This window comes from Microcaecilia unicolor, chromosome 1 (assembly GCF_901765095.1).
Source record: "Microcaecilia unicolor chromosome 1, aMicUni1.1, whole genome shotgun sequence".
Taxonomy (NCBI): domain Eukaryota; kingdom Metazoa; phylum Chordata; class Amphibia; order Gymnophiona; family Siphonopidae; genus Microcaecilia; species Microcaecilia unicolor.
The window spans coordinates 709,761,818-709,775,277 of NC_044031.1; the positions used below are offsets into that span (position 1 = coordinate 709,761,818).

A 13,460-nucleotide genomic window follows, 5' to 3' on the forward strand; every position below is an offset into this window, starting at 1 on the left:
GCATCTACCACTCTCTCCGTGAAAAAATACTTCAACATTTTTCTTGAGTCTGCCCCCCTTCACTCTCATATCATGTCCTCTCGTTCTACCGTCCTCCCATCTCCGGAAAAGGTTCGTTTGCGGATTAATACCTTTCAAATATTTGAACGTCTGTATCATATCACCTCTGTTTCTCCTTTCCTCCAGGGTATACATGTTCAGGTCTGCAAGTCTCTCCTCATACGTCTTGTAACGCAAATCCCATACCATTCTCGTAGCTTTTCTTTGCACCGCTTCCATTTTTTTACATCCTTAGCAAGGTACGGCTTTCAGAACTGAACACAGAACTCCAGGTGGGGCCTCACCAATGAATTATACAGGGGCATCAACACCTTTTTTCTTCTGCTGGTCACACCTCTCTCTATACAGCCTAGCAACCTTCTGGCTACGGCCATCGCCTTGTCACACTGTTTCGTCGCCTTCAGATCCTCAGATACTATCACCCCAAGATCCCTCTCCCCGTCCATAACCATCAGACTCTCCCCGCCTAACACATACTTCTCCCGTGGATTTCTGCTCCCTAAGTGCATCACTTTGCATTTCTTCACATTGAATTTTAATTGCCAAACCTTAGACCATTCTTTTAGTTTCCGCAGATCCTTTTTAATGTTTTCCACTCCCTCCCCGGTGTCCACTCTGTTGCAAATCTTAGTATTGTCCTCAAAAAGGCAAACTTTACCTTCTAACCCTTCGGCAATGTCACTCACAAATATACTGAACAGAATCGGCCCAAGCACCGATCCCTGAGGCATTCCACTACTCACCTTCCCCTCCTCCGAGCGAATTCCATATGTTGGGTCATCATTTATAGAAAGATCATTTTTGACATTAGTTATACCCAATCCTAGGCATGTAAACTATGAGGTCACTAGTCATTTCACCTTCTTCTATTACCAAATACTTTATGTTCTGAGATGTCATTTCAAAAATTTAAAGCCCTTTTAAAAGCTTATATTTTCAGCAAGCTTTTGATCTCAGCTGACGATGTACACAGTTTGCAGGTCTGAAGAATGTTTATGTATGGTCTTGTGTGATTGGTTGTTCTCAGTCCTATCCACAATGGAATTCTTTTCAATTTTTTATTTTATTGTATATTTTATTGTAAACTGCTAAGACCCTGTTTTAGTATTTGGCAGTATAACAAGTATTAATAAACATAAACAAGAGCTCACTACCCGCTTGAAATTTCCACTCATCTCTCCCATGCATAATTCCCTGCCCTGCTCTCCAGCACTCTCTCAGTCACCAAGTCCCAGTCATCTTCTGCTTTGTTCCCCTTCTCCCATCCCTAGCCCCATCCATGTTCTGCTCTGTTCTTCTTCTTTCCCCCTAGTCCCATCCACCTGACACACTACTGCTTCCAGCCCCGCTCCCTGAGCCCCCCCCCCCCCCCCGAGCAGAAAACTCGCCACAACCTCAACTGCTGCTGAAGGGTGCATCCAGAATCTTGGGGACCTACAGTGTCATCATAAGGAAGTGTGAGACCTCCTAGCCACGTGCACAGTGACAACTCTGCAGCATCCAGCCCCCCTAAGACACAGACATATTTATTTATTTATTTTCAGCACTTGATATACCGCAAGCGATCCCTAAGGTGACTATGCGGTTTACAATTTCTATTACAGGTTCTTTGCACTGTCCCAAATGGCCTACAATCTAAGTTATATATTGTACCTGGGGCAATGAAGGGCTAAGTGACTTACCCAGGGTCACATGGAGCTGCAGAGGGAATTGAACCTGATTCCACAGGATCTCAACCCACTGCTGTCTGTCAGGCAGCAGCAGGAATTGAACTCGGTTCTCTAGGTCTACAACCTGCTGCACTAACCATTAGGCCACTCCTCCACTCCTTCCTGTTTCTGTGAAAGGCAGAACACCGCAGAGTTGTCAGCATGCGGTTGAGAGGTCTCACTGCCTTCTGATGATGACCATTGCTGCTGCATCTATGATCCAGTGGCAGCAGAGGGTAAGGGGCTGGTGAGGCTGTAGAGAACTTAAGGGAAGGGAGCAGCTGAAGGGAACAGAAGGATTTAGGAAATAAAGACTGAGATTAAAGATGCTAGGGCACTCAAGGGAGGGAAGGGGGGTGGCAGGGACAGACTGCCCTCCCGGATGCTATCCTTCGTTACTATGCCAATTTCTTGCCATTGAATAAACCTTCCAACTTAGAAATCAGGTCTTGATCCTTCTTCCTCGGTATCAAAGCAAACCGACCACAAACCGACCACAAAATAATCTTTTTTTATTTTTTAAATTATAATCTTTGGATTATTTTAATGCTATTATTTGTTATGATGTATTAACATTGTGTGTTATGTAATTGAATTGTACTTGGTTGTAAACCACACTAGATCCATATTTGAGGATTTAGTGGTATATAACAGCCATGTTGGGATTGGTATTTGTATTGGTTTTCTAAGGGCTTTAGGACTGAAGTCATCAGTTGTTTTTAACGAGCAGACAAAGAGACACACTTCCAATCAATCCACTTTTTCAGTAGATCTATATGAAGTAGTTCCATTTGTTTGTTGGTTTGTTTTATTCAGTGCTCACTTCTAAGGATAACAAGGACTTTATGAAATAATTAGGAAAGGATCCACGGCCTCACCATTGAATAAGAAAAAGTAAATTTAACTACTCCAGATAGATCAAGAACAACGACGAATATTTATATACCGTCTATACCTGTAGCTCAAGATTGGTTTACAATAAGATGTCCAATGACATAAAACAACAATCTGATAAAAATAAGAAATGATTTAAAAGAAGACAAAACATCAATGTTTAAATATTTTTCAAACAGCCAGGCCTTCAGTTTTTCCTACATCTTAAGTAATCAGTTTCACGACAAATAGACAGTGGTAATGAATTCCACATTGATGGACTTGCATAACTAAAATATTTTTGGAAAAGGGAAAACATTCTAACAGATGAAGATGAAGGTCAACTCAAATGTATTCGTATGAATCTGCTGAGTGGAAATTGAAGAAGGTCGAACTTTCAATAGTCTTGACAGATAAAAAGGAGATTATTCATATAAAATTTTAAAGCCAGATGGGGCAGTGTGTCTTAGTCAGTATAGCCCTCTCCTCTTACAAAACAAACCCACAAGTCTGACCATTGGAGAAAACCTTAATGTGTCTCATAAATTACTTAATTGTCTTTTTGATTGAGAATCAAGAAGTTTTCAGAGAAGCCAGGACACACAATTCTTATACAGCCCCTGCCCACTTAAACCCTGCCGAGCTGGCCAATGGCCAGTATTGAGGAGCATTTAACTGGGAAGTGCCACTCAATATCAGTTTTAAATGGCTATTGGAAAACTTGCTAGGTTAGCAGCAGTCCAGTGTGGAGTTTGAGCAGAGCTGCTGCTTAGTCAGTTAGCGGCAATATTCAATTCACTAACTAGCTAAGTAAGAGATTAAATTTATGACAGCAAAACAACTATGCAAACTTTATCTGCCAAATTAACTAGGAACCGGTCTAAATATCAGCCAGTGCCCAGTTAGCTTAACCCAGATATTCAATGCTGGAGACTAGAAATGCTCCAGCACTGAATATCTAGGGTTAATTCAGCCTGTAGCTGTGAGCAGCTTACAAACTGCTTATCACCATGAGCTGAATATTGGGCCCCATATGGCTTATTTAGTTTGCCCAATCACATCAACTGCTTGGGGTGAAAGCTAACCTCTGGCCATGCTCAGTGATAACAGCTTCATGTAACAGTGTAAGTCATAATTACAGGTACAAGATGAGGAAGGCTAAGGAACTGTCAAGTCCCCACCTGTACATATCCCATTAACTGACCTTCCCCTCCTACTATTTTGTCATGCTCAAACTCCCCAAACCTGACCAGGGGTGGCACACTACAGGCTTTCCCCGACATGGGCCAGCCAGTGGCATAGCCAAGGATGGGCTTGGGTGGGCCCGGGCTCACCCACTTTGGGCTCAGACCCACCCAGTAGCAGCACACCTATGATGTGACTGGCAGGGATCCCCAAGCCCCACCAGCTGAAAACTCCCAACAATTGTCCCTCCTGCAAAAAGCAGATCTTCACCTGCAGTGAGACGCAACTGATACATACTGCTTGTTTTGGCCCCACAGCCTTCCCTCTGGTGTATTCCCACCTATGCGGAAACAGGAAGATGCATCAGAGGGAAGGCTTTGGGGTCAACATGAGCAACGTGTATTAGCTGTTGCTCGCTGCCGGTGAAAATCTGTTATTTAAAAAGGTATACAGGAGAGGGGGAGATGTTTGATAGACCATATGGCATGCAGGCAAGAGAGGGAGAGACCAAATCACTTGTGGGACAAGGCAGAGTTCTTCTGCCCACCTATCTTAGGCCAAGGCCCACCCAAAATTGGGTGTCTGGCTACGCCCCTGGGGCCAGCCACCATGGAAGTGCATGACAGATCCAGTGACAGTCATATTAGATATAGGGAGAGGACTGTTTCCCTTTCTTTCTCTCTGTCCCAGCAAGGTTAGTGAGTGTTGCAAGGGGTGACTGGCTAGGGGCGGCTGGCTGGTCAGGTGGTAGATGATCTGTGCTTTTGTGATTTCACATTTTCAAAGCCTTCTGACCAAATCTTTCTCCCAGCAGGGTAAGAAAATAAGGAATGTTACTCATGATAGCTTTCAGGCTGTGGTTGTTGTTGCACAATTTTGCATTGCCTGAAGTATAACAAACCATTAAATCTCTCTATTTATATATAAGACAGCAATCTTTGCAGTTGATGCAGCTCCCCATTAGTTGCTACGGTCCGGAGTATGAGTGGATTACCACAGTTCTTTAACATACACTGTATGATCTGTATTTTACTAAATTGCACACTGTAGGAGGGAAAAGAAATGTGAATGGTAAGTAATATCCTTCAGTGAAGAAAGATTTCAAGTCAATTCTGTCTAGACTGAAATGGTATAAATCCCAGTGGTAACAGAATTAAAATTCTCTTCAGCCCTCCTGGGATTGATTTTTCTTTCTAGATTAGTGGTGCCTTACCAGGTTTACTAAGATAACAGAGTCCTTCATGTTGTAATAAAAGAGTACTGCATTTTGAATTCAATAAACATAAAGTCTCTCTGCATTTTGTAATCATTCAAATGAACCGGTTGTCTGGGTACTGAAGTGCAACAGTTCTCAGCAACTAATTTACTAAGGCATCAGACTGTCTACTTCCTAAATACTGTTTCTACTTGTAATCCCCTTGGGAAACCAGTGATGGAGTTGAATCTGGGCGAGTTATCTGACTCATGGCCAAGAGCTGGTAGGAGTGGTGGGAGTGGTTATTGACTGCGGGGAGGGGTATACCCAGTCGAATGACATGTGGTGGTCGTGCCAGAGTACAATTCTGTTACTGTAATGTGACTGACAGGGGGATGTAATCAGGGGGAGGGGCAAAGTGAAATAAAAGTGTCTGCCATTTTGTGCTTGAGGTCTTTGGTTGCCCAAACACTTGCTAGGACCTGTGGAAGGGGGGTGTCCCGCCCAACAAAATAAGCAAGGGCTGCTGTGACAGAGTAACCTCTGCTGAAAAAGCAGAGGCTCTGGGGCAGGGAGCGAGAGAATACCTCCTGAATGGAACAGGGTGAGACCTGTTTGGGCCGGAGGTGGAGGGGAGGAATCACACCTCTGAGGAAGACGGACGGGCAGGGACATCTGGTCCTGGATATGGTCTGGCAGCTGGGGAAAAGCCCAACGGGATGCTTGTCTGGCAAGGGAGCAGACAAGCTGTAGCCCCAGATTGTCCTGCTGGGTGGGATGCGCTTGGATGGTTAACAGCCAAGTGGACACTGAAAAAGACTGAATTTGAGGGATTTTCATCTGATTAGTGGCCCCCTGCCCAGTATTTCCCCTTGAGGGAATGAAGATTAACAACTGTTAAGCTGACCTGTTGTTGAACGTTCCTGTTTAAAGTTATGTTAGTAAAAGTTCAAGAGTTTACAAAAGCAACTCCTGGAGTGAGAGTGAATTGTTTCTGCGACTGTGTTCAAGTGATAAAGGTGGCGGCTTAAACCCCCCAGCTTACTGAGATTTAGCCCAGCCCTGGCCTGTGTCCAGCTCATCAGAGGCATTATTTTTGTATGCCCTGGTCAAGAAGTCTAACCCAAAGAGCTCAGCCGGTATTCAGGGCTGCTTCAACGCGACCAGGGTTACAAACTTTTATTTATTATTTGTTATCACACACACAAACAAAAAACAAATCTGTAAAGTCATAAAAATAGGCCCTTATTTTAGGAGACTTATTCACAATTTACACTTGGTAATTCTGGCCTTTACATGTGTAAATGACATCCATGAGTAAATGGTGATTTTATAAAGGGCTGAATTTACACATGGATCTCCATGATAAGTATAAACTGCAAGAGGGGAGTTTGGAGGACACGGTCAAAATTCTGCACTTGTAGTTCCCGTTTCAGAAAAGGAATGCATATGTATGACCTAATATTTCCATGTGGAGATTTACAGTTGTTCACTGGCACATACAGGTTTCTTCAAAAGTGTTCTTCCTTAATCCCATTGTTTATTTCCCCCCTCCAACTTAAAACTAAATAAAGAATGAGACCTCTATGCTTAATCAGGAGCATTCACACATATAAGCTTGCAAAATGGCTAACACACACATATAAATTGTTGATATTTTTACTTTCTGCTGCACATGCCGGCAAATACACATGTACTCCTGTGGGTATTTTTAAAAAGGCTCTACATCAGCAGATCCTTTTCTAAAATACATTGGAATTGAGCACGTTCTGACCCGGATGTCTCAATTCTGATCTCTATGTTCTGTGTAAAATGGGATGCCATATCAATATACATTTGTGATCGTTTGTACTTAATGTTTTCTCCTGTTTTGTTTCTCTGGGGAAAATGTTTAATATCTATGACCCTTAGGGACCCCATGCATAGATTTTGCACTTAACACAATTTAATGCAGGGAATTAATGTGTGGCAATGTGAAACTAATAAGGCATCTAGAAGGAGGCATTCCCAGCATGTAGCCTGCAGTTGCTGTGTTAAAATGCCCTTTAGCATATGGTAGCGAAAAGATAAAAAGCACAAGGAGCGAAACCGCCTGCCTCAGGGGTCTATAAATATGGATGATGTAAGGAGGAGCCCTTTGAAAGCACTGCCCTGCCGGTTCCCCAGCAGCTCTAATTGTGCAGGTTTGTGTTCCCAAAGCTCTTTTGGTGTTCCTGCGCTGTTTTGACATCTTTTAACTGATCCTAGAGTACTTCCTCTAACATAGAGGACTCTCCTTTTTTATAACATTTCGAGATCTTTGTACATCATACATATTTATAGACCCCTGATGCAAGTGGTTTCATTGAAACACGGACCATGTCAGGTCTGTTCAATAAACTATTGAGTTGACGCCCCCACTCATGAAGGTTTCTTGTGTTTTTTGTCTTTTCGCTCTGGTTTGAGTGTACTATGGACTCCCTCTCTGGTGTATTTTTAGGTATATGGGATATTCGGTACTTAGTCCCCTGAGGAAGCTTTGAAAGAAAGTGAAACTGAGAGCCCCCATTGGGAATTATATTCAAAAGCTAAGTGCTCTGTTGAATTTTCCTTCACATATAGTTTTGAATAGTCATTCTGGAATTATGGCGACTTTATAAAAGATTGTTTAAAAAAAGTGCAAGACAAGATTGCAACAGGAAAAATATTTAACAAACATGAAAAGAAAAGATATTTAATAAACAAGGAGGTTTTATAGATCAATGAGAAAAATGGAGTTCAATTGAAGTGACAGTGGTGTAGCTACAGGTGGGCCTGGGTGGGTTATGGCCCACCCAATTTGTACTCAGGCCCATCCAAAATTGTGGCTCTCTTGCTATGACTGTTGAGAAACCCCACCAGCTAAAGATTCCCTCGTCATCAGGCAGCCAATGCTCTTCCAAATGGAAGAAGGCATCACACACTGGCCCCTCTGCACATGCTCAGTTTTCACCAGGCAAAAGCACTGAGTATGTACGGACTACTGGCAGCACCGTCAGCTCAAGTCAAGTGCTGTTGGCTGCTGTTTGGTAGAGCATTGGCTGTCCAAGGAGGAGGAAATCTTCAGCTGGTGCAGTTTGGGGATCCTCACCAGCTCAGGTGTTTAATATTTTGAGTTTGAGGGTAGGGGGAGAGCAGAGAGCAGACTAGAAGGGCCAGGAGGGGCTGAATTCCATTCCCATCCATTTTAGGCTTAGGCCCGCCCAAATTGGCTGTCTGGCTATGCTCTTGTGACGTGGGCACTAAGACTTTTTGCTTGCTGCCATGATTACAACATTTGAGGTCTTTTTCCTTGTTTTTATGTATATATTGACCTTTATTTTCATTTTCATGGTGATTAAAGCAAAATATAGAAAGGAATAATTAAAATCAATTGAGCTTTAGCTTGAGACTGTAACTTACAGTGAAATTTGCTGAGGATTGCCAAGTTGAGTATTGAGTAAAACCAAAAAAAAAATAGGTGCCAGGAAAAATCAGCTTTCAGTGCTATTCTATAAAGGGTGCTCCAGGATGAGCACTCTGTATGAATAGCACCTAGAGGGGATTCTTGTACCCTACTTTGGTATAAATCCTGGTGCACTGCTTGGGCGTGCATACCTCAAATTCTATAACACCGTGCTTAATTATTTGGAACACCTCTGATCCACTAATGCCTTTCCCATGGCCATGCCCCCCTTATAGGTTTCATGCGAAAGAATTTGGGCATGGATTCTTATAGAATTGCGCATAGACAGATCCACACGCAAATCCAAAGTAGTGCCAATTAACATCAATCATTGATTGTTAGCAGCCAATTATTGATTGTTAACAGTTTATTAACTAATTTAATTGAGTGGATCTCAGAATCAGGGGTGTAGCCAGTATGGGGCCACGGGGGCCTGGGCCCCCGTAGATTTGCCCCTGAACCCCCCTGCCGACAACACCCTCCCGCCGCCGCCTACCTTTGTGCAGAAAAAAATACGCCTAAGTGTACTCAATAAAGTATGCTTAAATTTAGGTGTACTTTAAAAAATACACCTAAATTTACGCTTGGATTATAGAATACGCGGAGCACCTGTCCGTGCAACAAAATTTAGTCACAGGTAGTCACACCAAATAAAACCTGGTGTAAATGTCGATGGTTAAATTAGGTGTGGACCGGATGTATTCTGTAACAATGCACATAGATTTTAGAAAATCCACGACCCACCTATTCCACGCCCATGGCCACACCCCATTTTCAACTATGTGACTTACAATTTTCGTGTATCACTCTACAGAATATGCTTAGACAGTTATGCGTGTAAATTGTAATTAATGCCAATTAGTGTCAATCAGGGGCGTAGCCACGGGTGGACCTGGATGGGCCTAGGCCCACCCAATTTGGGTTCAGGCCCACCCAGCAGCGGAGCGGAAGGAGCAGGCAGCGCTGATCCTGCATCTGCTTCCTTCTCTCTGACGGCAGCGCTTCCCAGACGCTGCCTCTGCCGCCACGATCTACCTCCTCCCTCTGTCTCACTCAACAGCAGTGGTAACGATTCAAACACACTACCTCCTGCTTCTAACCCGGAAGCGTCTCCTCTGCAGAGGAGAATTGCTGGGGATGATGGATGGATGGATGGAGGTGGGGGGGGGGGGGTAGGGGAGAGAGGAGAATTGCTGGGGATGGATGGAGGTGGGGGCAGGGGAGAGAGGAGAATTTCTGGGGATGGATGGATGGATGGAGGTGGGGGGCAGGGAGAGAGGAGAATTTCTGGGGATTGATGGATGGATGGAGGTGGGGGGCAGGGGAGAGAGGAGAATTGCTGGGAATGGATGGATGGAGGGGACAGGGGCAAGAACAGAATTGCTGGGGATGGATGGATAGGGGCAGGGGAGAGAAGAGAATTGCTGGGTATGGATGGATGGAGGGGAGAGGAGAGTTGCTGGACATGGGTGGATGGAGGGGAGGGAAGAGGAGAGAGGAAGGTTGCTGGACATGGGTGGATGGAGGGGAGGGCAGGGGGCAGAGGAGGGTTGCTGGACATGGATGGATGGAGGGAAGGGCAGGAGAGAGGAGGCTGCTGGATATGGATGGAGGAGAGGGAAGGGAGAGAGAAGAAATGATGGACATGGATGGAGGGCAGGGAAGAGTGAGGAAGGAGATGAGATGAGGGAAAAGGAAGAGAGGAGAAAATTGCACATGGATGAAGAAAATAGGCAGAAGCTGGATCCACTTGACAGTCAAGTCTGCGGAGGACCCAGAGCAAGAAATGAAGAGGAAAGGCGGAAAATAAAGAAATAAATGGAAAGGAAGCCCTGGAAATGGAGTAAAGAGGACAGATAGCAGCAGAATCAGATACTGGGCCAGTATGATCAGAAAAACAAAGTCACCAGACAGCAAAGGTAGAAAAAAATCATTTTATTTTCATTATAATGATTGGAACATGTCCACTTTGAGAATCAGGTGCTCAACATTAAAAGTTTATATTTATTTATTTACTTATTTATGGCATTTTATCCCACATTAAACATGAATTAGATTGGAACCTGGGATCATTTAATGTTTTTTTTCCTGGAGAGAGTAATGCATTGCCTCCCCCACCCCCCCAGGCTCTCTCCCCGGCTATAGCCAGCTCTGCAATTTTGAGGGGAGGTGCACAGGTGGACGGGGGAGGGGGGCGCAGAGGTGGACCGGGGAGAGAGCCTGTTGTTAAACATTTACCAGCACACCACTGTCTAGTGCCCACCCATCCAACCTGTTGGCCCACCCAATAATTGACTTCTGGCTACGCCACTGGTGTCAATAATTGCTTGTTCAGTGGCACTTATCGGTGCTAATTGGCTTGTTAACTATTTAAGTTGCACACACAAATTCAGAATACGACGGGATCTGCATGTGCAACTTAAGTCTCGCTACATAGAATCTGGGCATTTTTTCTATACAGCTACTGCTTCCATAGTGGAATCGTTTATCACTGCCATTAAATAATACAACAAAGTGACAACTGTTTTCCCAAATAAATCAGTTTGTTATGGATGTGTTAACTCACCACGTCTCTGACAATAGGTAATGTTTTCTTTCTACGCAAATCCGGCATGCTGTCAATTCCATATAGTTCACTTCCAGGTCTGAAAAAAACAAAACAAAACAAAAATGCATTTAAGCAACTGATCCTTTAAATATGTTTAAAAAAATTGTTGTTTTTGACTGGCCAGTTTCCTCCTGCTCCTTTGGACCACTAGTTTATTGGCACCAGGGCTGGGATCCTGATGCCAAGAGTCTTCATTTATAACTACCCAGGAATATTGTTCCCTTATTTTAAATGTTGACTTCAGTATTGACAACAGTGACTATTTAGAATTACTAGCAAATAAATAAGTACAAACAAAAGGCAGATCTTAATCCTTGCCAAGGCAGTTCCACTAACATTTTGCTAGAAGTGCTATATTTCATTATTTATTTATTACCTACATTTATTTCAGTGGGTAATTTTATAAACTAGTTCGTGCATAATATGCTAATTTATGTGTTAATGAGATCACACCTAAAAGTATACATGGTGCAAGCTGGTATATAATACAGTATGAGTATCCAAGGGGTTGAGTCTGGGCAGAACTTGGACAGACTTGATTTACATGCGTATTTTCTAAAATATTGAAGGCTCCTTTTACAAGTGGCATGACCTATTAGAGGCACGCTGAATGTGAAAAAGCTCATTCAATTCCCATGGGCTTCTTTGCATTCAGCGCAATCGGTAGCGCTGCTTTGTAAAAGGAGCCTTAAATCATTAAAATACAGCAATCCCATAACTCATTTAAGTGAAAGGTGGATCATCAGATGGTGATTTCAGCCAGTCTTTTTAATGGCATATTCCTCATAGGTCCTTATCACTTCATTCAAATTCTGCTTCTGATATCTCTATTAACAATGGATATTTCTAAAAAAATCACAATTTTATTCAGAATTACTTTAACACTTGTAAATAAATACATAAATCCTCACTTACAACTCAAGAGACCAAGGCATCCCAAGGCAAAATCCCCATGCAGGGCCACAAAGAGACTGAGCCGGGCCTGGGGCAGGGCTGCTGCGCCCCCCCCCCCCCCCCAAGGATCACTGCCGCCGCTTCCACCCCCCCCCCCCCCAGGATCGCTGCTGCCTCTGCCCGCTGCAACTGCAGTCTGCAACTACCTTGGCTGGCGGGGATCTCAAAGTCCTCCAGCGCTGCTCTTCTTTACTCTTCCAGATGGCCTGCCCCTGTGACTGCTTTTTCTCTCACGTTGCGCATACTCGGTTTCAAAACTGAGCATGCGCGGCCTGAGGGGAAAAGCTGCCGCTTGGCTGGCAAGGCGGCAGAATGAAGAAGATCAGGGCTGGAGAAAGACCTCTTCTGTTGGTGTGGCCTGGCCTCCACCAGCCAAACCAGAGACTCTGGCCCGAATTCCAGCCTCCAAGATGGGCCCAACAATGGAGTTTTCTCTCTCCTGCTCCTGTTGGGACGCGATCACCCAGGTCTCATCAGGAGCAGGTGACAGAGAGACCACGGCGCCGGGCCCCCCTTGGAGGCCCAGGCCTGGGGAATTTTGCCCCCCTGTCCCCTCCCCCCTTGGTGGCCTTGTCCACATGTCTCACATTTCAAATCACCAAAGTCTTTTTAACATGTAAAAAATTAGAAAAAATATAGGGTCGATATTCAAAGCGATTTAACCAGCCAGAAACGGCTCCTGGCCAGGAAAATCAGGGCTAACCGGTCATATTTAGCAACACTTAACTGGATAGTGCCACTGAAAATGTCCCAACTCGAAACCAGCTATTTTGGGGGTGTCAAAGGGTGAAGTCAGCAGCTTGGTTGGATAAATAAGACTGCATAACAATCAGTCCTATATTTGTGTGGTTTACACAGCTGGTTAAGTGCTGAATATTGGACTTAACTGGTATATCTTCACTGGCTCTGTAAACCTAGTAATTCAATGCTAGAGACCGGACATGGCCTGGTATTACATTTTCAAGGATGGTGCCGGTCAGCAAAACGCTGATTGCCACTGGCTGAATATTGGGTCCTCCATTTCCAAAAGTTCACACAAGACAAATGAATCCTGTAGCATGATACCAGAGTTATTGTTGGGCCAGATACAAATATAAAAAGCACCCCTGATTTCAAGTTCCTCTTTCTCCCACCTGGAAAACTGAACAAAAGCTTGGCTGGGTGTGGATACCTGTCCATCAGCATAATAAAAACTCTATGTAGCCACAGAGACTGGGGTTTGTGAAACACCACCTATCCTCAAACAAACTCAGACTGAAAGCCCATCTATCTGACAAAAGAAGCCCCTCAGACAGACTCTTGTAATCCTGTCAGATGCCTTAGGGATATGTATCTGCCACTGATGTCCAGACAGGAAGTCTTATGATGTCATTAAACATGGGACCAGTTACCATGCCCCATCTAAAAACCAGA

General features: G+C 44.1%; 1 protein-coding gene across 5 annotated transcripts in view; it reads right to left on the reverse strand.

The window, feature by feature from the left end:
* Positions 1–13,460, reverse strand: part of UNC13C (unc-13 homolog C) — a 921,443-nt gene that overhangs the window by 418,106 nt on the left and 489,877 nt on the right. For 4 of the 5 annotated variants that reach the window (XM_030189213.1, XM_030189208.1, XM_030189197.1 and 1 more), the window contains one exon: positions 11,052–11,130. In XM_030189213.1, the coding sequence (XP_030045073.1) occupies positions 11,052–11,130 (79 nt within the window). Of the gene's footprint in view, positions 1–8,687; positions 8,694–11,051; positions 11,131–13,460 lie in introns of all 5 variants that reach the window. The other variant, XM_030189204.1, reaches the window with a different exon arrangement.